This window comes from Etheostoma cragini, chromosome 11 (genome assembly GCF_013103735.1).
Source record: "Etheostoma cragini isolate CJK2018 chromosome 11, CSU_Ecrag_1.0, whole genome shotgun sequence".
Taxonomy (NCBI): Eukaryota; Metazoa; Chordata; class Actinopteri; order Perciformes; family Percidae; genus Etheostoma; species Etheostoma cragini.
The window spans coordinates 14,103,639-14,130,901 of record NC_048417.1 but is presented as its reverse complement, the minus strand read 5'-3'; the positions used below and the strand labels follow the sequence as shown (position 1 = coordinate 14,130,901).

Sequence of the window (27,263 nt, the reverse complement as noted above, 5' to 3'; positions counted from 1 at the left end):
TCTGGAACCTTGTACCGTATGACATCACAAGGGGCAAGGTTACCTCCCATTTCTCTGCTTTGCATATATATAAAAAGCACCATGTCATGTGACCTTTAATTAAACACTTACAACCATAGACAAAACCTATTCGGCACACGCAGGCAACAAGTCAGTCAACATACACGTTTTTAAAGTTCACATTAATTGGTACTTGTTCATGTGAACTTCACACACACAAGGTAAATGAAATCAGTTCAGTGATGATTTGGCAGGGAAAAACACAAACGCTGAAATAAAATTTGTCAGTAGTTTATTCATCGGTCCAACTGTACATGATGCTGTGAGAGAGGGACACCAGATGATGAATAACATGGAGGATTACAACGATGCCAGTGCTATGGCAGCACCTGGAACACACCAACTATCAGCTGCACTGAAAATAATAGCCCTGCACAAGGAAACTGTTCAGGCCTCATTATGTACAGGCACCATACAGTGTGTTTGTGTACGTGTGTGTGCATGTGTGAGATTAAAAACATCAGACCGGATGAAAAACACACAAAAATGATTTTCAGTTCCACAAATGTAAAAGGTTGCTCTCTTGCTTTTCATCAGCAATATTAATAATTATCTTTTTTTCTATTTGTCCATTCATAGTTGGAGAATGTTGAAGCAAAGTGAAATGAGACGTGGAGTGGCCAAATACAAAAGATTAGCTGATTAGCAGAATGGTTTTGTAATTCCATGTCTACATTGGTATCATTGTTCCCCATATGTTTGTGCAATATCTCTCTTTGCATAGTAAATAAAAGTTAAATGTTTTTTTTTTGTTTACATGCACCTAGCTTTTGTAGCACATTTCTTGCAGATTTTGGGGACTCCCATATAGAATTATAAGCCCACTATAGTGATTGCATGCAGCGTTACCAGTTGAGCTGAAGTTGATTTCTACTAAGAGTTTATGAGAGCAAAAATTGTAAGCCAGTATAGTGGGTGTTATTGAGGACTGTTACGTAAGACCTTGCTGGACAGGTGAGCGCCTGCATGGACAGGCTTCATGCCTTCAGCAGTAGGTGAGGCACCACTGGCTGCAGACAGAGGGGAAAGTGCTCTGTGTGTAACAACATCCATATGTTCAGTTGATTGATTCTTTGGCTTTTGAGTCACTGTAGAAGATACCTGTGACGTTAATCTGACACAGTCTGAATCCTTCTAGAACTGACATGCTTCTCCTCAACAACCACGGCTACTTTGTCCACTGAATCTAACCTTTAGCCTCCGCCCGAACAATCACAGGAGGCTGCGCAGCGTGCGATTACAATTTTGGCCCAAATCTCCAATTCTTTTCAATAACATTGCCAAAAACACCCGCTATACAACATGCTAGGATAAAAAACAAAAGCAGTTGATGTCCTTGTAAAATATGCTGTTAATTCCAAACCTGAACTCCTTATTTATGTACAATTTTGGGAGTGTGCATTCACTATGTGGTCTGCACTGCCCTTATGGGTCCTCACCTGCAGCCTCTTTAATCATCTACAGCACCTAAAACGTGAGCTATAGGAGCTTTAACCGGCTTCCCACTGGGTTGGGTTTTTAACAAGGTCGCTCTCCTGCATTAGATGATCAGTTTTTTTTTCTTTTCTCTTTGTATGTTTTTTGTGTGGTGTATTCATAGCTTTTGTAGCCATGCAGAGCCCTGCAAAGAGGGCTCTTCATGCCAGGGGGCCAGCAAGCAGCACACGTTAGTGCAGATAATCATGCCAGGTGAGAAAGTGGTGTGGATTCCGCCTGAACGCCTGTGCACTGGCACTAAAGGATGGAAGAGGAGCTCTGTCACTCTAGAGATCAGGGGGGAGGGGGGTTGTTACATGGGTGAGGTGGAGTTGAAAAGGCTGCATTTCTAAAGTCACTACAATGGAATTTGTTAAAATGTCCACTATGTCTTTTTCAAGTATATCTAATGCCAAAGATCAGCAGCAATAAGTGCAGTCCAGCTGTCAGGTAGCCAACTAAGGAAGCCTTGGAGGAGCGTGTCTGTCAATTGCCATCTCTCCCTGGGTCAAATGGCTGAGGCGTTGGGGTCGTATCGCCGTTTCTTCACATTTCTTATATGGAGACAAGAAACAGGAGTCAGTGTGTGTTATATCACGTATGTAACACAGATAGTGCAACCTGGACAAGCATCCATACTCATCGCCTCAGTTTACAATAGTAGACCCGCCAGTAAAATGCCACACACAATTCTTTTTGGTATATCCAAAAGTGGGAAATTAAAATAATCTCTATGGTTGTATCATTATTTGAGGACTTCAAGATCATAATGCTGAAGACATTGAAGTGAGGAAAGGCTGGTCCACAGTGAGCCAGTTTGGCCTTGACTGCATAGAGGCAATCCGAAATATTTATATTCACAAACCTGTACATACCAATTCATGATGATTTGACAGTATGGTAAAATTACCTTCTTATACACAATACTAATACATTCTTTATTTAGGATCCATTTAACTTAAGTTAGAAGCAATGACCTAAATGAAAAACTTCACCCAGTTTATTGAGCAAAAGAAAAATACATCCAACATTCTAATAACCTAACAAATAAATGTTGAAGATCCATGTATATAAATGTCCTCTTTTGCCCTCTCACAGACAACTGCCGACTGGCTTGTGCGTGCAATGTTAGTTTAGAAGCTAAAGAAGTGTAGGAGACATGTCTCATTACCAGTTTGGATTGGAAAGACATTAGTTCCACTCAACAAAAAAAACATCTGGGAAGAAATAGCTAACATAAAATAAATTCTATAGAAGGAGAAAAAGAGGAGACAACCACATAAACAACAGACAGCAGCGGCAGCAACAACAATAACTACTACCACAACAGTGGGATAACAACAAAGATGACAACAGGAGTGATGCATAACCTCCCCGTACTGTGGCTTGTTGTGGGGCTCCTATCACTCTGTCATGCACATGTTCCAATAGTAGGCCAGTTAAAGGTGGCACTATTGTTGTGCGTGGTTCATGCAGTGCAATGTACCATATCTCTACCAGGTCTGTGAAGCAGGCAGCAATGGCAGCTTGTGTGGGCGGGGTCCAATAGTCCTGTTCTGCTCTAGGGCGGAGCCTGGTCATTTTAGGTGGGTGTGGCCAGCCATGACACAAAGGCTGCAGCCAACAAAAAGGGTCCAGGCCTCTCTCTCTCTCATGACAACCTTGGACCAAATCACTCTGGATTTACCTCAGCCTTTGTGCAATGAACTGACCTACTCCAAATCATCAAGTCAACATGCAGAAATGTTTTTTATTCTGTTTTCTTACCTTTCTTACTTCTTTACCTTTTTTTGTTTTGGTGACAACCATGATGCTTTGCTACCTGGCCTGCTTTGGTGGCTGAAGGTATGTATTTCTGAGTTGTCTCTTAGGCCTATTTAGATTAAGATGTGTAACACCCCTGTTGCTCAAGACAGCAGGCTAATCACTGGTAGATTGGACTTTAATAAGTGTGTACAATAAAGTACATTTCCTGCATACCAAGAGATATAATAGAGGCCTGTCTTTAGATTTCAGAGAAGACATTTTATCAGTACAGGCATACACAAGCTTTTTTTTTTGGGGGGGGGGGTAATTAAAAATATTCTTTTCCCTCTGTTATCAGGATTGAACATGCATGTCAGGAATCGAGCTCTGCCCGTCCAATCAGTTTGAGGTTCTGCTACAGATCAAACCCCCACATGGAGCCCAATGTCTCTCCAAATCCCCATTCGCACAACTATCCACATCCTCTCCTATAACAATCAGGACAGAACACTGGATGAAGTTGAACATATGTGTTTGTGTATTGTCCACCCCGGGACCATATTCTGTAGCAGGAGCTCAAACCCTGGTGTCTAGAAGCAGCAGGGATGCTAGAGTTACAGCAGGAGAGGCATGCAGCGTGTTGCTTACTTAAAGCCCCATCCAGTCCCCCCCAGCACTATGGCAGCCACAAGGATGGCTCCGGCGATGGAGCCTATTATTAGATTGGTGGCACTAGGACCTGTAAAGGATTATGGGGAAAAAGACATGAGTTCCTATACTCACTTACTGTATAAATAACATGTAACTATACAATGAAGATTTCACATGGAACAGAAAACATAACCATAAGTACTGTTACAGTAAAATGACTGAATCTGAGATGTATTTGCATGCCCCCTTTAGTGTGTAACATGAAGATAATGAAGTAGAGTCCCTGGGATGTTTTATGTATCTGTTGTCAGATAGGTAGTGATTATTAGTGGTTTGTCTGTGAAGGTTGTGCAGAAGACTAGACCCTGGGTATCCATCACTATAAAGGTTTAAGCAGAGATTGACAGGTGATATGTATATGTGGTCTGCAGTATGAGCAGTAGAAAATGTTTTTAAGGGTCCCAGTCACCACACAGCCTACCACTGACTGACAAGCCAGGTCACTAACTGGACACTTCTCAGGACTGTTTTCCATCTAAATGCCCCACATGCCCCAGAAAGGAGAGGATCACAGGAGCAACCACATAAAGACTAAGAATAAAATAGAGAAAAGGGAGAAGAAGAAGATGAGGGAATATGAAGAAAGAGGCTTGTAGTAATGGGGAACAACAGGTAGAGGCAGGAGAGGGGGGGAAGGAGGAGGAGGAGAGGGAATCCATCAATCAATCACACAACACTGAAAACATTCAATCACATAACAACTATATGGTCATCACCAACACACAAGAAAACACAAAGCCACCGGGACGCACACACGGGCTCAGGCCGGCTCACGAGACCGCCCGCACACTGAGGCACCACTATGAGAGGAAGAGCTGTGAAAGGGTTAAAGATGCTTACTCTATTCCCCACCCTGTGCCTCCAAAAATCACCCCCAGGGCCAGAATGGTCCCTGCTACTGCCCCTATCAGCCTGTTAGTGGCCACGCTCACTGTGCAGAGGGAAAAGGAGCATTATTACCACCCTGTCAAAAACAAACAGCAGGCGTCTGCTTCAGAGTCATGGATGAAGTGACACGGTTCCCTCTGTGACGCTTCCCACCCCCTTTACCACCACCCCCGTCCCGTTCATCTTCTGAAGCTAAACAAATGTAACACTGCTTTTATATTCTCCTTCAGTCGCCATTTTACACGATCTAACAGTGTGACTGAGAGTGACATTGCTATTTGAAGAAGAAAAACACAGTATATAAGTCAGCATGAATCTTGGCTAGATTAAATCAGTAAATCTAAGCGTGTGTTATTCATTTTATCAGACGGCAGAGGTTGAAAGAGGTGGAAACCGACCCTTGGGTCCTTCGTCCTGAGTGGCCTCAGGCTCTTTAGGTGGGTCAGGCATGCTACAATCTGTCCCCGCCCAGGTGGTGTCGCAGGTGCACGTGGCTTCATTGTTGCACACCTGTACAGATCAGACAGAAATAAATTAGGTGAAGAGGGGAAAGGTAGAGCTTTAAATAAATGTGCTGACACACTTGTACTTTTTGGGAACCATTGTTCATCCAGTTAACACAAGCTCCCACAAAGACACTTACCATGCTGTAAAAGGTACATAAAATTAACAGTGTTTTCCAAACACAACAAAAACCGGCCACAACTTATTGCACACACACACACACACACACACACACACAGCCCTTCATCTCCATGAACACAGCATCTTTCTCCATGAACACAGCATCTGTCTCCATGAAAACAAAGGAAGACGGATGGCAAAATTCACAAGTTCACCACCTTTACACAATCACACATTAAAAAGTGCTATAAAATAATTTTATATTCTACAATGTTGTCAGTGTGTTAATGTTGGAGCCCAGACCCAACCCTTAGCAAACAAGCAATAATAATGTCAAGTCATTATTTTACTGTTACACTGAATGTTTGTTGCTTCAATCCAGAATGAAAAGTATTCTACTTGACTGAAAAAGACACGTGTTAAGGATGAGGACTAGAACCGGAGGTATCAGTTTGAGACAGAGCTGACTAGTCCGACCGTTGTATCTTGCTTATGTTTTTAATATGTTTACAATATTTTCTGGCTTGGCTTCAACCGGTGCTGCTCAAGCAGAAAGACAGGGTCAGGGAGAGAAAGAGGTAGATTCCTTAGGCTATGAAGAAAGAGTTGGAGAGGAGGACAGCATCCAACAGCGTGTCCTCCTGCCACTGTTTGTCACACCCCCAACCGGCATCGTCAGACACCGCTTACCAAGAGCCTTGGTCTATCTCAGGTTCCTTCCTAAAAGGGAGATTTTCCTCGCCATTGTTGCACTAAATGCTTGCTCCAGGGGGAATTACTGGAATGGTTGGGTCTTCGTGAATTACAAAGTCTGGTCTGGACCTACCTATCTGTAAACATAAATCTTGTTATGATTTGATACTGTAAATAAAACTGTATTGAACTGAATAGAACTGAATCTAAATGACTGAATTACAAAACAATGCCTGGATGAACTACAGTGACAACCACATGAAATGTGATAGTTGTAGCACAGGTGCTACTTTTATGATTAAATATGGATCTGTTTTATAAGTGTCCTGGTGGGTCATGACAGTGAGCCAGCATGCACCACATCAGGACCCCAAAACTGAAGCAACTAAATGGAATTCAGCCATCGTTAATTCTATTATTTACACCTGACTGTGTAATCAGAGACATGGTTTTTCCTGTGAAAAAGGCCTAAAGAAGTAACAGAACTTTCTCACGGAAGACATTTTGACTTGTCAAACAGGTGTAGCTAATAATCCCTCAGAAGCATTAAATGCACCAACAGTAAACAATAATACAAATGGACCAATCATACTATGGACAACAACTATAGAGTAGCTTGCACATATAAGACATGCAGCTTCAGTAAATTCTAACGGTGTTTTCACTTGTTTTGCTTGATTAGACCTCTGCATGTACAGACAATGTACACCTCATATATTGTAAAATAGAAGTCTAATCAACCAGATAATGAAATCACCTGTGTGCCTTCAAGAAATATATCAAGACTTACAGTACCTTTTAAATCTTGTTTTTAGGCAAATTGTAGCCTTTCTTTGATCTGATTTTAGCTTAGTTTACTTTTTAAAACAATTTACATGAAAAACGTTTAGCTGCATTTAGTAATGAAAGGTAGAATACTAAAATAGTGTTTTTCTAATATTATTATATAGATTATTGGTGGCTGCATTTCATGTAAGCGTGTTAGTGCCAGGGTGCTGGTGCATGTGTCTCACTGGACACAGCAAAAAAAAACTGTTACATTGAGTGGGCGGCATTTGTCCAGTTTATGTTGATGTCTTAATAAAGGTCCTGTCTATCATTTATTGTACACTGACTACTTAAGTGATGTCTGTATAACAAATGCCATTAAGCCTGGATAGACCCCAAAGAGAAAGAGATATAGCATAAATTGTTGGTAAGTTTGCTCCAGGACTCACCCCATGGGCAGAGCACACCTGTCCATTAGGTCCACTAGGGCAGGTGCTCATGTTGAGTGACTGGATGGGCAGACACTTGCGATCAAGGCACATCATCGACGGCCCACAGGGAGTCCCATCCTCCACGTAGCCCAAATCAGTTTCATCATCCAAAAGGACATGGCCACCACTGTGAGGACATGGAGGAGAAAGGGAAAGAGGGAGAAAGATAAGAAAGGAGGTGAGGCGAGGTGAAGGGAAGGGAGCAAAAAGTCATACATGGGAAATGGAACCAAAAGTGATAAACACGTGACAGCAGACTGTAGTTTCCAGGACATGAACAGGTCTTGTTATATAGTTCACATATGTTTACCTGCAGTCTACCACTCTGCCTTGATGGTTGAAGGAGCTTGGGGTTATTTCTCCTTTCATCATTCCGACTCGTGGGTTGCGGCCGATGTTGGAACACAAAAGGTAACCGCAGAACACATCACTGAAAACACAACAGAGAGAAGTCTGTACAGATGCCAACTGTCAACTTAATATACCTTGTGACTTGTCCGGTTTTCTTTCATCCTTCATTACTTTCAAATCCTGTCTTAACACCTGTCTTTTAACAACTGCTTTTGATTCCCCTATATTTGCTATGACTAGCAGATTGATTTATTCTGTTACAATTACTTCCCATTTAATTTTATTTAATTATTTAAAGCATTTTATATGTGCTCTATAGATAAATTGACAGTTAATCAACAGTCCCCTTACAGTAAGCAATTCAATTTGTTTTTATTTGTGATAAGCATTCTTATGTTTAACTGTGGCCCTGGTTTGCAACATGGATGTATTTAGAGAACCTTGCTGCCAAAACACAATACTACAAATTAAAACAAGAAAGCTCCAAATGCAAGTATATAGGCTGGGCTTGCAAATACTTTTAGGGACAAAGTTCCTGTAAACTATGTGCCCTCTGCTGTGTTCTAGTGATTGGCTTCAAAACAACACAAATCTCCTTTGTTGTCAGTAATAAAAGAAATAATGAAACCAAAGCCCTGCTTCTATGTAGAACTATAAAGTACTGTCATGCTATATGTATGTATAAGAAATACAATAGTTAACTAGATTTGCCTTCCTTTGAAACTCACTGTTTGCTACACTGGATCCATTTTTCTCCATCCTTTCCACAGTTGCCCTTCTCCGTGCCCTCTGTGTTCAGCTTCTCATAGCAGAACTTTTCCGAGCCTCCAGCCTCTGAGGGAAAGAGAAGAGGCGTGAACTGCACAGCACTGACCACAGCAAGTCCCGGTATGACAATACTCTGACACTCCACTAATACAAGCTAATGTGAGCCAAAAGGAATATTAATCTTACTTGACCCCCAGATGTATTTACACTGGTTTTCTCTGGTCTTGCACTCTCCGTTGTAGCAGCGGCCCTTCAGACAGACAAGATAGTAAATATATTCTCAGTCAGCTGCTCCCAAACTGCTATTCTGATACGTGACTGCTCATTTTTTTAATGTCATTAGTCTGCTTACCTGGTTTACCTGGCAGAGGTAACCATCTTGTTTATGAAGATTGGGAGGGCACTGCAAACAGTGACAGACATTAGACTTCATAACCATGCAGATTATCTTAAACATGCAATTTGAAACCCCCCAAAAATGTAACAATGCAACACAAGAACACCTGTCCAGAGTCCCCAGAGCAAGTCTCTGAGATATCACAGTCATTCACAGCATAGCGGCAACTGTAGCCTCGTGGATAAAACTGGCAGGAAAGGAAAGAAGATAAAAGTCAGAGGTATAAATAAATATTTTGTCCTTTAAATATTTGAGAAAAAAACAAACTCATACCAGACATGTGTTATTGCAGCACGGGCCATCACTACAGTGCGCCCCATTGGCGAGGGAACACTTCTTGCAGCATTCCTTGTAGCACTCCTTGAAATAAATAGTTGGAAGAGCTTCATCCTTCTGAACAAACAGACGACCGCAAACAAATTTGACATTCTGAAGTAAAAGAAACTCACTGCTCTCGCTCCGCAGTCACACTCTTCTCCCACTTCCACAAATCCATTACCGCATTCTGTTGCCTCGAACAGCTAACAGAAGAAGACAGGAGAGTGTAAAGGATGGAGCATACGTGTGATTCATGACAGTTGGCGCAGAGTTGTGAGCGTCTAACCTTGGTTGGCCTGTTAAACAGACACGAGCCTCCACCTTTTAAAAGGAACTCTTTGTAGTCTGAGATGCTGCATTTGGAAAATCTCCTTGGGTGTTGGACTCTGGAGAAAAAGGAAACCAAGTGAAAATTAACAAGAACTGTAGGTGTTGATCACTGAAGATGAAAGCTTGGTTCAAAATGTTGTTGGGGGCCATGCGTCGGTTGAGCCGTTTTTGTTATGAGTGTTTTTTTGCCACCATAAGGAAGACGTTAAAGCATCTCTTGCACACATACCGCACACACACACACACACGCACACACGCGCACACACACACACACACACACACACACACACACACACACACACACACACACACACACACACACACACACACACACACACACACAGCTTATCTTTATTTAGCTATTCGTTACGGACTACTGTTACTGATATCTATTAATGTTTACTGTATATGTTCTCAAACTCTTCACAGTGAATTTATTTTGGTGATGCAGCTAATGGTCGTTGCAGTGTTTGCTGAAGGTCTTTTATGAACTCTACAAAAAAGGATTGTTGCACAATCCACTGTTCAAAACTATCACAATTTTACTTTTACATCTCCTAACAGTCAAAAACATTTTAGAACTAACTGCCTATGACAGGAAAGCCAACATAACAGAGACGTTTGTAAATTAAATTTGAGTCCTTTGAATACCTTCTCAGGAAACAAAATACAGTGCTTTTTAGGATGTTTTAAGACCTGCAGATACCCTATGAAAATACTGTCAGACTATAATGAGAACAAGGTCAAAGCATGGATCAGTCTAAAGTCTATTAAAAATATGTAAAATTAACATCTTGGTTCATTTATGTTACAAAACTGCTATCTTGAATTGTAGATGCAGTGTAAGGTTGTCCTCAATTTGGCAAATCCCAGGAAATAAGAAAACAATTTGGGAGCAGAGAAAAACACACCTATGTGTGAACAGAAAAATAATTGGTATAAGTAAACAAAAAGCAGCAATGACATGCCTTAATGTGCAGGGATGTTTTGGTTTAGGGAGTTACTGGTGCTCTTTTGAGTATTTAATGTCGCTGTGCCCCTTTGTCAACTTTTTCAAATAACAGTAGTTGATATTAGAATACTGACCCCATTTATACCTAATATCAACATGAAGTCTGTAGCTACCAGATGCAAATAGGCTCACTGATTAGTATATTCTTTGACTGACTGAATCTTTGGTTAAAAATGTGTTACACCACAAAACAAAAAGGTTTACTGGCAACATTTAAAAGTATCAGTAAGGTCAAACCAGAACATGTATCTACCAATTCTGCATTCATTCCTCGTGTGCGTGTGTGTGTGTGTGTCCCAGGGATTTATATTGGACATTACCCCGTGTCCTCCATTATGCAGCCAGGCCATGGGTCAACACAACCGCATTCCTCTGCAAAAAAAGGTAAGAGAGGACAAGAAAGTAACAATTGTATTTAAATACAATGGTTGTATTCTGCTTTTTCATCTCAAAGAGAATCAGCATTAAATTGGTGATTCTAGCATCTGATTTCCAAAGCTTTCAGCTGAATAATTCTATTTTCCACTGACAGAATCACAATCGTTTCAAAAGCTCAGACAGTTTTGGGTCCATAAAAATAATCTCTCTGATGGTTGAGCTTCACTAAGTACTGTGATCTTAAAACAAATGGCTTAATTCATCTTTCTCAAAACTGACTGAACCACTTTTGGACCACTTTTTTCAAAACAATCAGTGCATCTTCTTCCCAATTCTGGCACAGATAAGAGTTGATGAGACAGTTTGGTCCAGTCAAAAGGCATCTTTTTGTTTTATAGGTACCTGCTTTAAATGTTAAAGAAAAATAAACCTAAAATCTGAGATAACCCTTACTTTTTAAAATGTAAGATGACAAAAAAGACGTACTGTCTTTCATTCATCCCATTAACATACTTATAACATACAACACAATACAACAACATATCCTACTTAGCTACGCCGGTAGCAGTTTTAGGTTATATGCTAGCATGCCAATGCAATGAAGGGTTGCTGAATTTCCAATGCTGAAATCCCAAAATTCTAAAGAAACATGCCTTTGTAACCACCATGTCTCCTATTAATCAGGTCAAACCACATACTTCTCTGTGGGCAGTTTTATTGAGAACTATTTTCTACAAAACATCAAAAACAGGGGGGAAAGGAACAGCCTAAGTGCATGGTAATCTGAAAATCTCAGCAAATTACATCACGCTAATTTGACATTTTTGTCCAAAATAACTTAAAATAAAATGAAAACCATCTGCCGGCTAGATACTAGAGGTGAAGAAAAATATATTTTGGGGGATTTGAATGATCTGAACGATGTGATTTGGGCTCGTGAATGGCCTACCCTCCCTAAATTTACTTAAGTTAGCTGTGAGATAAGAACGTGTTTTTCATGTATACTTCTCTTGGATGCTGGGTCCCACTGGATGCCCAGGTTCTGAGCCAGGCTCTGGGATAGAGACCCTGCCATGGACAAGCTGTTGCCATACTGTGGACACAGCAGAGACCAGGGATTATTCACCTGCAGTCAGTCTCTGTAATACAGGGTGATGCTCAGTGTTAGACACAGCAAATCTGACCTCATTGACCCCTACTCCTCGGCTCACAGAACACATGCCTCCAAAGTATGCTGCACTGCTCCTGCGGTAGTGGAAGGTTGCATTTCTACAAGAATGATGGAAGACAAAGAGACAGACATGAACAACAACATGAACACTCGCGCTGTGCACAAACCTAGACGCATTTTACCAATGTACTGCTAAAATTCAATGAAATACTGCATTACTGACTTTAGACCCGGTTTTTGTTGGTCAATGGTGCATTCACTTTCTTTCAAGAAGGCAATACACCAAAAATTCACCTGAACACACCTCCCTGTAAAACCAGCACGCCCATTGACGCAAAGATGGGCGCAGGTGCATTTGCAATTTAAATGACGTGGGCTGGTTATAAAATAGCAAAGACAATTGCATCGGGCATTGCGCCGCGCCGGGTGCAAGATGGGGCCCTTTGGGTCTCAGAAGTGGTTTCAGATTCAGGTTCATATTTGTATTGACTCCCGGCCATGATTACACAGTACGGAATACAAAAAAAAATTAAAAATACAACAATGATAAAACAATGGCACCTGGTAGGAATGAACAGCAACAAAAGAAAAGAAAATCTTCTAGAAGGCACGTTATATGACTATAATAATAAAATTAACTTAAACACCGATGGACAATTTAAATAGTTCTTTGAAAAGGATCTTTCCATGTTATTCATCATGCTTGCATTTTTATTACAAAAAACAATTCCATAAGAGAAAAATAAATGCAATGGAAAGTATTCTAAAGTAAGTTTACGTTTACCAGTTTTATTATATTTTTTTAAAATAACATTTAAAAAAAAACAAGAACATGCTGGAAATTCAAACTAATACCTCAATATTGCAAATAAAGCTTAATATTGGCTAAAAATCCATATTAATAAGGAAGATGCACCAAAGGGGGATGGAAACACATTTAGTTTAAATACATTTTAACTTACGAGAAGAGGTGCACAGCGTCGGCATGGTGCTTGATGTTCTGCTGCCGGTACTTGGAGAAATCCCGCAGCATCTCCAGTGGCCTCACACTGATGGGGATCTGATCCTTGTCCGTCCAGATCTCCACAGCAACGAGCACCACACGAGTATGTAGCTGCTCTTTGAAGATCTGCCATTGAAGCATGCAGTGAATGGGGAGGAATAAAGAAAGGCAGAGAGAGCAAGAGGCAGAGAGAGAACAGCAGTAACAGCACAGGGAGGGGAGAACAACACTGGGTGTGAATTTGGATCTGTACTGTCTGAGGAGGACAGATGAGGGGATGCAGCACACTGAGGAAAAGGAGGAACAGGGAAGTGTTAATGCACATGATGAGGACACGGAGCAAACACCAGCACAACGCAATAAAGACTAACATTAAGACATCTAGGAGTCCAACTCTAGGGTTAGAGAGATGTACTCCATCATGACACATGTGGTCTTCAGCTGTACTAGTCTCACACTGCCAGACCTTCATTCACAGCACTGTGAAGGAGGGTTTGGCTAGTACACAAAGCATACTGCTCCGATTTATTGGCATTTGTTTAAACCAATCACAATCATCTTGGCGGGCGCTAAGTGCAGGACGGAGCAATGGCACCACTGCAAAATAGCCTCTGGAACTTGTCTTGGTGGAACATTTGTACCTTCAAAAGTTTGGACAGATGGTCTAACTAGCTGTTTTGATTTGCCCTGCAGAGGTCTGAGTAGCAGTTAACCATAGTCCTCATAAAATCGACCAGAGTTTAAAATTAATTTATCCACAAAGGAAGCTGAAGGTTATAAATATTCAGCGGTATAGAGTGACATCCATACCAATCCCGGAAGTGGAACATTATTGATATAGACTACAGCTGTACTAATAAATCAACAGGTGAACACTGCAAAGACATATTTGGCAGCTGCCATTGTCTCTATGCCAATTTGTTGTACTGTATGCAAGATATATAGGCCACATTATTATGGGTGAAATGTTATATTTTGCTGTCACCAAACAACAAGAAACAAATCTAAGAGTCTACAGCCACGCTTACAGCTGTGTGAGGCTGCATTAGTGGAAAGTAAGAAGTCGAGCGCTGTACTTAAGTACAATTTTGACGTACTTTTACTATTTCTACTTTTGTGAATAATTTATAAATATGACATTGCGCTATAGAAATAACTATCCAACAGTATATACAGATATGCTACACCTACACCAGCTGCAACATTAAAATGCTACTTAAGTGTTAAAGCATCAGTAATATTTTAATAATATGATATATATATATATATATAATAGTTTAACTCTCTGAATATGACCATTCTTCCCAATGAGTATTTTTACTTTAATGTTTTCAGTAAATGTTGGCAGTTGGGAGATATGTAGGATCTCTACTAGTAACAGTGTTATTACAGAGTAGTATTTTTACTTAAGTCAATGTGTTGTAAGTATGACTACAGGATGTCGGTATCCTAAAATGCTCATGATCATAATAACAATGACAACACGCTATTATGCTTACTATGTTCACAATCTTAGTTTATAATGAGAGCATGCTAACATTTGCTAGTTAGCACTAAAAAAAAAAAAAAAACTCAAGTGTTGTCTTATTGTTGCTGCATGTGGCGCTGGAGGAAAAGACATTAGGGTTAATGCTTTGGGGAAAATGAATGTCTTTACCAAAAGTTGGTAGATGTAGAGATATTTTACAGGACAAGTGAAACAACTGACCCACTGGTGGCAATAGTAAAGGTCAGAGGATCACCAAAGTCACCAGGATACATCATCTGGGGACCATGAATGTCTGTATAAAAAGTCATGGCAATCCAACGTGCTGGATTGACTGACATTGCCACTCCTAGAGCCACGCGGCTAGAGTGGAAAATAAAAAAACAAAATAATTGTGTGAATGTAAGTTCTGAAATGGATCTATGCAAAAAATACACAGGGTAACTAAAGATTTACTCACAGCATCAACAACATTCACCACTGACTTGGCAAAATTCCTTGTGTGCTGCTTGGTCTTGTGTCGTCTAAACTGCAGGCACAAATAAAGAACAACAAAGATAAATAAGCTGCAGTGATTTGATGGTGCTCACTCAATATAATGTGCTTTATTCACTGTTCCCTCTTGTGGGGAAAAAAGATCTTAAATATAGATGAGGTTTTGTTAATCAGAGAAACACAATCAGCTACATACCATACTGTGGTCACTGACAATCATAATTTCCAAATACTTCATCTCCTCAAATACACTGCGAGGCATCTGCAAAATAAAAAAAACACCAGCAATCATCAGGAGTGGAGTGTTGTCTTTATAGTTCCATTATGACCACAAGTTAGACAAGTTAGATGTTCTCAACTGCAATTTTTTTATAGTCATTGTATGAAAATTCAAGGGCGGGTGAACTAATGTTCTAGTATTACTTCAGAAAGAAGTGAGATCATAGACTTACTGCTCGCTTTCTCCTGCTCTTCAGCCAGGAGAAGTCATCCAGCTCCGAGAAGAGCCGCTCCTCGTCCTCAACTTCAAACCCACACAAGGAAACAGTGACACTCACATATTTACAACTGGGTTTGCCTCTTTCCTGAGGTTAAGCCCAAGAGATGTTTTTTTCTTTTTTTTAATGTTTTTTTGCCACCGACAATGGAATTTCCCTGAATTTCCCATTAAGTACTGTGTTGACTAAAAATGAATATGCTAAACTACAGTAGAGACATTAAAATTGTAAAATTCATCCAGTTTAATCCTTAGGTGTTTTCACTTTCTCACCAATACAAACTATGTATTATAAAATGTTAGGCTGTAACAGCCATTGCAATTGTGTTCTCTTAAAGCTCTATGACAACAAGCAGTGGAAGCACTACTTGCCACCATACTTGTGTTTTTTGTGGTGAAAACACATACGAGGAAGGCCATGTCAGGGTCAAGAGGTGTGTGGCGATGGTCAGAGGTGGAGGACTGATGGCAAAGTTATGTAAGATGATGAATGGCAGTGGTGGAAACACTTACTCTGGTCCTCTGAATCATTGTTCCACTGAAAGGAGGCTGTTCTTCTTAGTTTGTGAGGCCTTGCAGCTGTATCCTGCAGGAGGGGGGCAAAGTGTTTACAGATTATTTGTCTGCTGAATATGATGCTACAGCCAGCAGAAGATTAGTTTAGCTTAGCATTGAGATTGGAAACAGGGGAAAACAGCTAGCCTGGCTCTGTCTGAACAAAATCCAACAGTAGTTCTGAAGCTCAAGTATCAAGTAACAAGTGCATCTCAATCAATAAATCCATGTAAATCTTGTGATTTTACTGGAGGTTATAGACTTGAGGTTATTTCTTGGCCTGGCTGAAGTGACATCCTGCTAGTTGCCTGGTAACCTCACAGTAATGACAGGACTCCAGGAAGTCACCACTCTCGGATAAGAAATTGTCCGAAAAGAAACAACCCCATAAAATGGAAAATTGTTGTTTTTAAACTTTGTTTTTTGAAGATATACTGCGTTAATTTGGAAGCTGGTAGGCAGGCTAGCTTTTTCCACTTACTTCCAGTCTAAGTTATTAAGTTAAAATAACTGGCTGTAGTTTCATATTTATCCTATAGCTATGAGTGTTATCTATCTTCTCATGTAACTCTCTGCAAGAAAGCAAACAAGCCTATTTCGCAAAATGCCAAACTATAACTTTAAAGATTTTTAGCAGACTAGTATTGTGATGATATGATCAAATGATGTTGGACAAATAGGAGTTTAGTGTCATGTAATGCATGACAGTGCACTGCTTTGGACATCAGTTTGATGGGATTTTACAGAAATGTTTCATATCATGATGCACACTGAAATCATAAATATCCCCATTATTATCCAGTTATTGATTTCAACCATATTATCCAGCCGTACTACTAACACTAATGAAAAAAACAAAACAATACAACAAAACTTAGTGATCTAAGTGATGTCACGTGTGTTTTAGGCTACAACATTGGTTGTCAAATACAGCAAACATCTCCTCACTATCCGCGAGCTGCCTGTCCCCAGAACACACTGTAAAAAAAACACGGTCTCTGTAGACAGCCCAGGGTCTATCAACGGCAAAAAAAAAAAACTGTGTCCACCTGCACCACGAAGCATACACAAACAGTGTTCCAGCGTTCCAGCCAATAACCGACATGAAGGATTTAAGAGTGGGGGTTAGTGTGCAGAAGCACAGAAGGGAGAGGAAGGGGACAGGATGAAGAGGAGGGAGGGGCAGCTAGTCTTGTTTTGTTTGAAAATACTTCCAACGTCAACAAGAAGTAACGTGACCCAACATTGCTTAGAGCACCTTTAACATACAGTAAACACTTGTCTAATACAGCTTAATAATCTAGAATTCAAATGCCTAGGAGGAATAGAAGTTAAACCTACATCACGTCAAATATATAAAATACTGAATGTTTAAAACCTATTAACCTTACAATATCCAAATTGAGTATATAAACTAAAGTATTCAATTACTTTCCTGGACACATAGACTGTTTTCAATGGCTAGACATTGCTTCATTGTCTCATCTCCTTCCTTTAAAAACGGGAATGTCCTTGGAGTGATTAGAATATCCTCAGCATCTAAAAAGGGTGGTGTGTGTGAGAGGTGGAGATGAGCGGGTCAAACCTTTATGCAATACATATTTTAGTTCTCTGCGACAGGAAGAACTTACGATTGAATGAGTCTGTTGTAAGGGCTCAATTAGATACACATAGACTCCATCGTCAAACATCCCACTGCCGGGCAGAGAGAGTAGAAAAGAGAGAGAAGGCAGTCGATACTGAGTCATTAGGAGTTGAGGAGCAGAGATGAGTGTATCCAGAAATATTCTGAACACGGTGAGGATTACACACAACTCTGCTGTTCACTTACTGCAGCCCGTTGCAAGTAGATAAGGCCACGTGGGAGTTATCGTTCCCTCTCACCTGGCCGTGGTAGTAACAGTGCTCACCGCCCTGAGGGAAGAAGACACGGTGCTAATGCAGCATCACAGCAAACCCAAGCCATAAAGCAGCATTACTGCCAGCACACCACACATAACTGTGCATACATTAAAAGATGGTATCTCAGATTGTGATGTGTCGTATTTTTCACTTAATTATCATGTGTTTGACATTTTTAACCTCTCAGAGGAGATAACAGCTTGTCTCACAGATGCCAGGTTTAGTACATTTGCAACGCATTTCTGCAGGGGGTCTTTGCTTGTGAAGATGTGAAGTTAAAACAAGGTGGAAGGTGGATCCTGGCACTATCTCTGACTCAGCTGTCAGATCCAGGGTGAGCAGAGGACATTTACCCCCATCTCTCTCTCTCTCTCTCTCTCTCTCTCCCTGTCTTTCTCTCACTTCACCCATCCCACGCTGCACTGATACTGCAGAAGGCTTTCTCTCCCTTGTCACATGACCAGAGCTCCAGCAGGAGGCTGCAGGAGAGCAAAACCCTGCTGATTCAGCTACAGTATGCCCAGCCCTACCCAGTGCCTGAATCAGCAGCAGCAGCAGCAGCAGCAACTAGCTCACGTTCCTAACCTGTTTTCTCCCCCCTCTATCTCCTTACCTTCTGTTCCATGAAAAGCATGTACTTTCATATTTTAATCTACCTATCCATCCATTTATCCATCCATCCATCGAACATTTTGTTCTTTTTCTTAGTCTGCAAAGAAGACGTCCTGGATGTAACTGCATTTATTTGGATGACTCGTGAAAGTTAATTTGATTACCAATTTGTTTAAGTTTTGACGATAAAAAGTGACAAGCAAACTGATTTACAGGAAATCAACCTTCGAATCTCTTCCTGTCTTTGGTTGCAAGGCCTATTTCCTAAAGTTGAGACCAATGTTATATTTCTGCCTTTTGCTTCACAGATAATGTTTGTGACTGTACCAAATAAAAACAGCACCTGAAGGAAACTTAGAACACAGATTCACTTAAACAAGGAAGACGTTCACTGTAAAATTGTAGCCCATCTAGAAACGACATTACCTTTGACAGAACAGGTTTGCCCGCCTGATAGTGGATCTCAACATAATCTGAAGATAGCAAGTCACTGTAAAAACAGAGATTGCAGTTAGGGTTAGAGTGGACGGATGTGATGCAGTGACAATAAAAAAAACAGAAGAGTCTGCCTGGATTAGCTTTCTCTGACTCACATATTGTGGTTTTAAACTAGCAGTGAGTAGTGCTTTGGTTGGCATTTAAACAAGAACACTCATCACTACTCTGCCTGGATTAGCATGCACAAACACTCCTATGGTATCTTAAAAGTGTGGCGGATATGTTAAATGTTACATGTTACCTGCCCTCAGGAACAATTATGTCACATTTAACCCAATGTACACTTTCAGAACAGGATTCACAGTTGCTCACACATTTTGCAAAGTGGCCCTTAATTTATCTAAGAAACTTAAACAAGAAACTTAAAAAAGATCTTAAACAAGCTTTGTGAAAATACATTTACACAAGTGCATGTACAGAAGATGGTTCTTCCTCAAATTTCCCAAAATTAGATCACTGGTTGAGTAACAGCACACACAACAGGAACAGAAACAAGTAACGTTGTCTGAAAGCTGCAAGTGAAGCCTAATGCGATAAATGATTGCGAGGCCTTGGCTTCACCTTGAACACAACAGTCCTCCTGGGCAGTTCCAGCTACTCGAGTCAGCATTCCTTACCATTTCACACACTCAATCTGTTAGCTGACAGCTGACTTCAAGAGACCATTTCTGCCACAATGGCGTTTTTCTTTTTTTCTCGAGAAACCTTGCAAATAAAAAAAAAACACATCCTCCTCTCTGTGGACATGTAGTGACGTAGCAGCAGAAAAGAAAAAAGAAAAAATATGGAGGTGCTGGATCTAGTTCTGTATCACCAGCATTGTGACATTTTTTAGTGATGCTCAGCAGCATTTTAGCAGGAAGAGCACTATTATGAGAGGAGAGTTGAGAATGAGCGGCATCTGTTAGAGATTCCTGAGTGAGGTGCTAATAATAGCGTGACAAATGAGGCAGGGCTAGGACAGTGGGCCAAACTAAGAGTGTAATTGTGTTTGTATAAGTGTGCGTGAGTGTGTGTGTGTGTGTGGGCAGCACTGCAGAGCATGGAGGTATAAAGAGACTAAGTGTATCGATGCGTGTGTTTGAAATGTCTGTGAGAGCTGTGAAAGTGTGTTGAGGCCATGAGAAGGGAGTCCTGCCCTGAGGTGTCTCAGTTCACAGGACACTGAGTGCTACAATGCAGCAGCAGCGAAGAGAGGCGAGGAAGAGAGGGGGGACAAAAAGAACTGCAGGTTTTTAGTTCTTACATCTGGGCGCCAGATCAAATGCAGCACTGAATCCATTAGTGACACTTGTCATTACTGTTCATACCTCTAACACATGGAAGTAATAAGTAAATAAATGGATATGCTCTGACAAAGCAGCACTACAAGTATTCACGTTTCTTCTCATTCCAATTTTAATTTTATTAATATGTGATTTATATCAACTGAAATACCAACTAATCAGTGGCAAAAAAATCTTTCCTTGGTTTGCAGTCCGAGGTACAGTAAGAGGTGAGCAGATAAAGTAGCAGCCATGGGCAGGTTGCAGACCTATCTATATTTAGATCAGTACTGTCGCAGCTACAACACCAAGCAGAATTCAAACCCCTGTTCTCACACAAAAAAGGCACACACTGAAGTTAGCTCATGTGTCTCACAGATAACCTACAGTACAAGCAAACAGCTGGGACTCAAGGTCACACTTTTAAGTCTGCTGCTGTGAAGAGCCGCTGCTGTATTATGTGGTGGTTGCTGAATGTCTGATAATGGTACAAACAACATCTTCCCAACATGATGCTTGATTGTGTGAGCTGGGAATAACAGGACGAGTTTACTTTATCATGTATCTGTCCCCATGCTACTTAAGGGGTAACTACAGTTTTTTCCAACCTGGACCCTATTTTCCTATGTTTTTTGTGTCTAAGTGACTGAGGGGAATAACACTCTTTGACTTTAGTCCAGCATTAAGGAAGATTGCAGCAGTCAACAGTGGCAAGTTAATAGGTTAATTGTCCAGCTTGTATTTACCTACACAAAATTACTCGAAAAGTGCCACTGACAGGCTAAGATTAATATTCTAGGTGTTTGGCAACATTATGGAAAGAATCCCTTTAGAGATAGACCTTTAAAACCTCTATAAAAACCTTTTGGTTAAACCAGAAACAGCTCTGAAGTCACTAGACCTAAAAAAAGCAAAACCTTTAGCGTGTAATAGAGCCAACATATTTTCATGTAAATCAGTAAACTTTGGTTTATTTAAACCAAAACTAGAGTTGTGATAGTTGTAAAAACAGGTTCTCATAGATTTATGTAGTTTCTGTCGACTTTGAATGATGTGTATTTTGCAATGCTATAATTACTGTTTATATACAAGGAGTTGGTGGGTACAGCGGACACAATTTCGTGGATGTTTTTATGTTTAAAAAAGATCTCACTCTTTAACAGTAAGGTCGACCTCCTCAGAAATCCTTTTCATAATGTCGTCAGACATTTAGAATATGGCAGTGGTAAAAAAAGCAATTTTGTGAAGGTAAATACAAGCTGGACAATTACCATATTAACTTACATTGTAGATTGTTTTGAAGCTGCCAACTGCTTCTTGCAACTCTTGCTTAATACTGGACTAATTTGAAAGATTGTTGTTCCCAGTCACTTAGACACAAAAACATACAAAATAGCGTCCAGGTTGAAATAAATGGTAGTTAGCCTTTAACAATACATAAACAGAAAGATACATCAGCATTAAGTCTTCAAGATTTGTGGTCTCCTAACAACATAGAGCTTAATATCAAATTCATAATTCCTGAAGACTCTATTATATTATCTAACTTTGTCCAGTTACACAGTAAGACACGCTATGCAGATAGCTGTGTAAAATCTGCACTTTGTAGGTTTTTACATCATCATAGAAATGTTGCTCAAACCTCTACAAAGATAGCAGAGCATCCAGAGTAGTTTCCCTTCATTACGGTGTGTCTACAGCTTTTAAAGTAAATACAAATGTCCTGAACCAATGTGGTAAAGCTTTCCATAATTGTTTCGTTTGCTAAGGTGATGAAACTATGCTCTAAAGTAATCAGAGACTGAATACCAGCACGTAGACTAAAAATCCAAATGTGTGAGTGTTAACATCTAGCAACAACAGCACTCACTAAAATGAAAATATTGTATTACAGAATCTACCTTTAAATCACATTAAAGGACCTGGAATTCAATCAGCATTTTAAAGTCCTTGTACACATGCACATTAAGCCTTCACACATGTAGACCAGCTACTTTGCAAAGGCAGTAAATCAATATCATTGAGTGTACGGGGCCTTGTGTCTCCAAATGGCACAGTGATCACAGACAGTGTAAATGTCTCCCTGCTGATATTCAAACAATTAAACCTTAGGAAAAGTAGAGACTTTGGTTTTCCAAATCCTTTTCAGTCTGTCTGTAGTCTGACAGCTGATATAAGACTGCATTTTGCACTCTGGAAACTAGGATTCTGGAAAGTAGCGCACTGACCTATTCAATTACAGTTTCCCTAATTATATTATCGTTGATAGACGCTGCATTAATCACAGATCTGAAATATATATTAGTACATATCATTTACAAACAACATTCATCTACAGACGGTAAGCACAAGTGTTGGCAATTTATTTTTAGCTATGACACAAATTGCTTGCTTAAAGTCAGTATCAGCTGTTTCTGGTCATTTTGATGCCAGACTTTGTTGATCTTTTAATAGTCAACTACTTTGTGATGTTTTAAGGATATTATGTTGGATGTATGAGCATGTTTTTTCTGTCTTTCTCCAATCCAATCATTGTTTTAATTACATTCTTGTTGAACTTTTCCTACAAAGTACAAAGTGCACATATAGTTTACCTAAGGCCCACATCTTAATAAGTACAACTAAACAGCCCTGCATTATCAAGGTTTTTCCTGCTCAGAGTAATTTTTTGCTGCCCCCAAAAAGGTTTTAGCCAGTCCCAAAGGACAATCACCAGCAACAAAATGATAAGAATTGAGAATAAAAATGGCAATTCAAATCCTCTCTAAATGTGCTTAAGTGCAATTTACCAAATAGCATTGAAGCAGAACATAAACAAATAGGATTTGAATTTATTAAATATTATTATAATGTTTTTAACCAATTTTGTTAATTTGGGTTTCATTGATCCATCTATCCATCTTCATCCGCTTATCTGGTATCAGGTCGCGGGGGCAGCAGTTCCAGTAGGGGATCCCAAACTTCATTTACTCAAGCATAAATATACATTTATGTTTTTCGAAATTGTCTGAAATAACATGAAAATGCATGGATTGCTGTCAAAAAATGTAACACAGACTTGTCATCTTTAGTGTATGCAGACCGATGCTAACTGCTGTGCCCCACCTCCCCCCATAAGCCCATTCTGAGCCAGCAAAAACACTGATTATGAAAAAAAAACTAAATCACAGCTTTCTTTTGATGCTCCATAATGTGTTGTACAGTATGCTGTATTTTTCTCTTATTCATATAGAGACCATACAGAGACCATATAGAGACCTTCAATGTGGATCTTTTGAGGCAGGAAGGTTTACACAGCTTGTTGTTAACCTGGGATGAATTAAAATACTGACGTTCTGCAATTTTCATCCATCGTCACATTACTGTCAACATGACCTTGACGGCAGTCACTTTTGTTAAAGAAAAAAAAAAATCAAGTTCACTGAAAGTGACAAGTCTAGAAGTTTTTTGTGATTAAAGGGAAATTCTGGCTTATTACAACCTGGTGTAATGCCTGTAAAGGTGGATATTGTGACTCTATGAGTTGGGCCAACATTGCACTTGCCACCTCCGTTGTAGATATTTTGGAGAATTACAAATTTTTCCAATCTCAACACAAAAAGTAGACCCCTGCAACTGCTTAGAGATCAACGTCTGGAATTCTCCTTTAATGTCCACAGCATCTGACTAGCTCTAAAACCAATTGTTTGAAATCACTGTAGTTAGATGGGATAAGGACTTACGTGTTCAATGCCAGATCCAGAGCAAATCTGGAGCCAAATGCCTCTAACTGGAAACTGGCTTGGGCGAGGTGGACTGCCTTTAAGGGACAAAAGAGTCATCATTGCAAATGATGCAAAGTATAAGATTATAGCAATCTATGGATATAATATCATCAAGAGTCCACCTTCAACATCATCTACAGCACAGTGGACAAATAGAAGATGTGGCGAATAAATAGCAGACGGTAATGCAGTTCTTAAACGCATAATAATGTTAATGTGCTGCGTGTGATGGGTGTCTTTGTTTAGTCTAACTCTGTGCAGTAAAATTAAATTTAAGACAGGGTAAAGGTTTAATACGATCCATAATCTGGATTTGAAACTTTGAAACCTTGACCACACAGCATGCACATTATGCTATTTTTAGGAAATAATTTATCCCCACATCCCAGCATCAGTCTCCCACACCCATCCCTCCTCGATGCTGGTTTACCTGCCCCTCTGTGGCTTGGTTCTTGATCCGGGTGTCCAGGTCATGGTAGGTACTCTCTGAGTCCTCGTTTAGGTAGTAGATCAATCGCGAGGGGTAGGTGATCATATGCTCTACTGCGTGGTGTGTTGTGTTGTCTGTAGCAGGTGCTGCAGTTGCCTGTTGCTTCAGCAGGGCTGACACTGCGTCCCTCTCAACCTTGTCCTCTACTCCTTGAGAAACTGCAAGACATTTCCCACCGCACAGACATGAAAAACCTGACATACACATATACAAACACACGCACACACGCACACACATGCACACACACACACACACACACACACACACACACACACACACACACACACACAGCCAGCTGTCATCCTTCGTTTATAAAAACAAATTGATAATACTAAGGCAAGTGGCCGTGGCTTCATTGTGATTCTTATGATTCAGTAAGATTGGTTACATGCGGTCGTATACTGACAACCACATATGACTGATTTAGAATACATAATATAAAGAGCTTTATTTCATTGAAAGGTACTTTTGATATGCTTATTGCCAAAGTGAAGACGCTGCATCATAGAGATGATTGCAGTGAGCATTATGCAATATTGACAGAATAGCCTAGACAACAATAGCAGATAATATCAAGCACTTGAAGTAAAAAAGTCCCAAGGACTGTTAATTAAGATATGTTACTCATAAATCAGATAGAGCACTATTTTTTCTAAGCTTAACAAAAGATGCTGAGATGCTGTAGTCTGCCTCATGCACCATTACGCTGTAGACGCCGCATAATAAATCAAATATCTGTTTTTTTTGGGGGGGGGGGCACGAGATGATGTGCACCTGCAGTACACTGTCATATATTATTTCAGCTTATGACAGTGAAAGTTGTGGTTAATTTGATGAAAGTGACAAAAAAAAGCCAGCAGGCTTTTGCAATACATACCGGATGACGCTAGTGATAGATGAAGCCAAGGCGAAAGGATGCTGACGAGCAAAGTGGCCAGAAATATCAAATGCATGATTCATATTTGATAATTGAAATATCTCAATATCAACAGATCAACGCAGTAGCCTGTATAGCTTGTGGCCCATCGTGGCGGAGGACATGCCGTGCAGGTGGGCTTTCTTCATGGATCCAGGAGGCGCCGGGATGCTGCTGCAGTAGCGGCTGAGAAAGAGGAGGAGATGAGGAAAAGAGGGAGGGAGGGAGGGGGGAGCAGAAAGAAGGCGGTGGCTAGGCAGCCACTAGAAGTCAACGGGCAGACTCCTCCTCGGTGAGCAAAAACATGTCCTCCCTCCCCTCCCTCATGGACACCAGGAAGCCCGTGCACAGGTGACCTTAAAGGCATCATGGCGCTAGGATTACAAAACAGGAAATGACCCTTTCATACTGTGTCAATGATGAGTACACAAGAGGTATTTTGTATTTTGTTATGACGATGTGAAAAAAATCACATGATAAAACAACAAACAAACATTGACAAAGACTAAATAGTTTTTGGTTTTTCTTTTAATACATAGGCTAATAAATGGATATGTTTTAGGATATTTAAAAATGTTAGCTACTTCTTTCAATGTCATGGTTATGGTTAGTTGTCTGTGGCAGAAAACAATTATACATAGCCTACTATAATATTGAGATAATTTAGATAGAGTGATTTAACAACACAGTAAATTATTCCAACATATTCGTACATGGCACCTCTGCATCAGTCCACTTTCCAGAGTTCAGCATTCCGTCCATTCTTGTAGTAATTCATGTAGTCTAGTAATTCAAGTATGTTTTGCTAACACAGACAACATGGCTTTTACAGATGGCGTGCTGTGGGGGTGTGACCAGGTCACTATTTGGAAAAGGGAAAAGACCTTGCCCTGAAGTAGAAGCTGAAGGAGTTACAGGAACTGTAAGGAGGAACTTAATCCCCAAATTGGTCCAGTGGGGACACAAGAAATAAATGATTCTAGAAACGTTATGTTCTGGGAACTGCAAAAAAAACAACCTGGGCTCAGAAAGCAGCTTACAGTCTCAAAGTTCACTTAACATATAAAGAAGAAAAACAGTAGACAGTAAAAAAAATTTAAAAATTGCTGTTAAGTGTATAGTATAACAATACAATAGAATTTTCAAATTTACAAGAAATATATAATAACAATTATAGAGAGGGATGGATCAGGCAAAATCAATATAGCAAGAAAAGCACAGATGTGACTTAAAAAAACAACGATGTCTCTGTTCTATCCAAGAGTGTCCAAGTCATGTGGCAATGAGCCATCGTGCAAAACTGAAACTGAAGCAAATAATGGGAATTCAGCCATTGTAAATTCTATTATTTACACGTGTGCTTTCCTTACGGTGACATGTAAAAATGTCTGTTGTGAAAAAGGCCTGTATTGTACCATTCGAGCTTTTGATCAATGTCTTATAGGTCTATGCATCTATCTCAAATACATTGTAAGTGAGATATCTCACAAGTCACATTCAAACATAAAAAACTACACATTTACATTTTTCTTTTCAAATTTTCTTTATGCAATGATGACAATTCAGGGATCTGACCCCAGCTTGTTGAGGCAGTATGCA

The 27,263-nt window shown here is 40.1% G+C and overlaps 1 protein-coding gene across 6 annotated transcripts; it reads right to left on the bottom strand.

Annotated features, from left to right (window-relative positions):
* Positions 1-275: 275 nt before the first annotated feature.
* On the bottom strand, positions 276-25,962 carry LOC117953417 (disintegrin and metalloproteinase domain-containing protein 23). 6 transcript variants are annotated; one of them, XR_004658606.1, is made up of 27 exons: positions 25,626-25,962; positions 24,689-24,942; positions 24,217-24,293; positions 19,158-19,221; positions 18,049-18,131; positions 17,849-17,912; positions 16,176-16,248; positions 15,619-15,689; positions 15,363-15,428; positions 15,132-15,200; positions 13,145-13,311; positions 12,196-12,280; positions 12,017-12,104; positions 10,954-11,005; positions 9,578-9,677; positions 9,423-9,494; positions 9,247-9,333; positions 9,080-9,160; positions 8,929-8,979; positions 8,763-8,826; positions 8,537-8,642; positions 7,768-7,887; positions 7,416-7,584; positions 5,280-5,391; positions 4,834-4,924; positions 3,931-4,021; positions 276-2,090 (listed from the first exon to the last, which is right to left on the bottom strand). XR_004658606.1 is itself a non-coding variant. In XM_034886420.1 (26 exons), the coding sequence occupies exons 1-26, from the start codon at positions 25,699-25,701 to the stop codon at positions 2,045-2,047; spliced, it is 2,388 nt and encodes a 795-aa protein (XP_034742311.1). In that variant the 5' UTR covers positions 25,702-25,962; the 3' UTR covers positions 276-2,044. The 6 variants fall into 6 exon arrangements, 5 of the variants coding, with proteins under 5 accessions (XP_034742311.1, XP_034742310.1, XP_034742312.1 ...); XM_034886420.1 differs by lacking the exon at positions 3,931-4,021; XM_034886419.1 differs by lacking the exon at positions 4,834-4,924.
* Between the last annotated feature and the right edge of the window lie 1,301 nt (positions 25,963-27,263).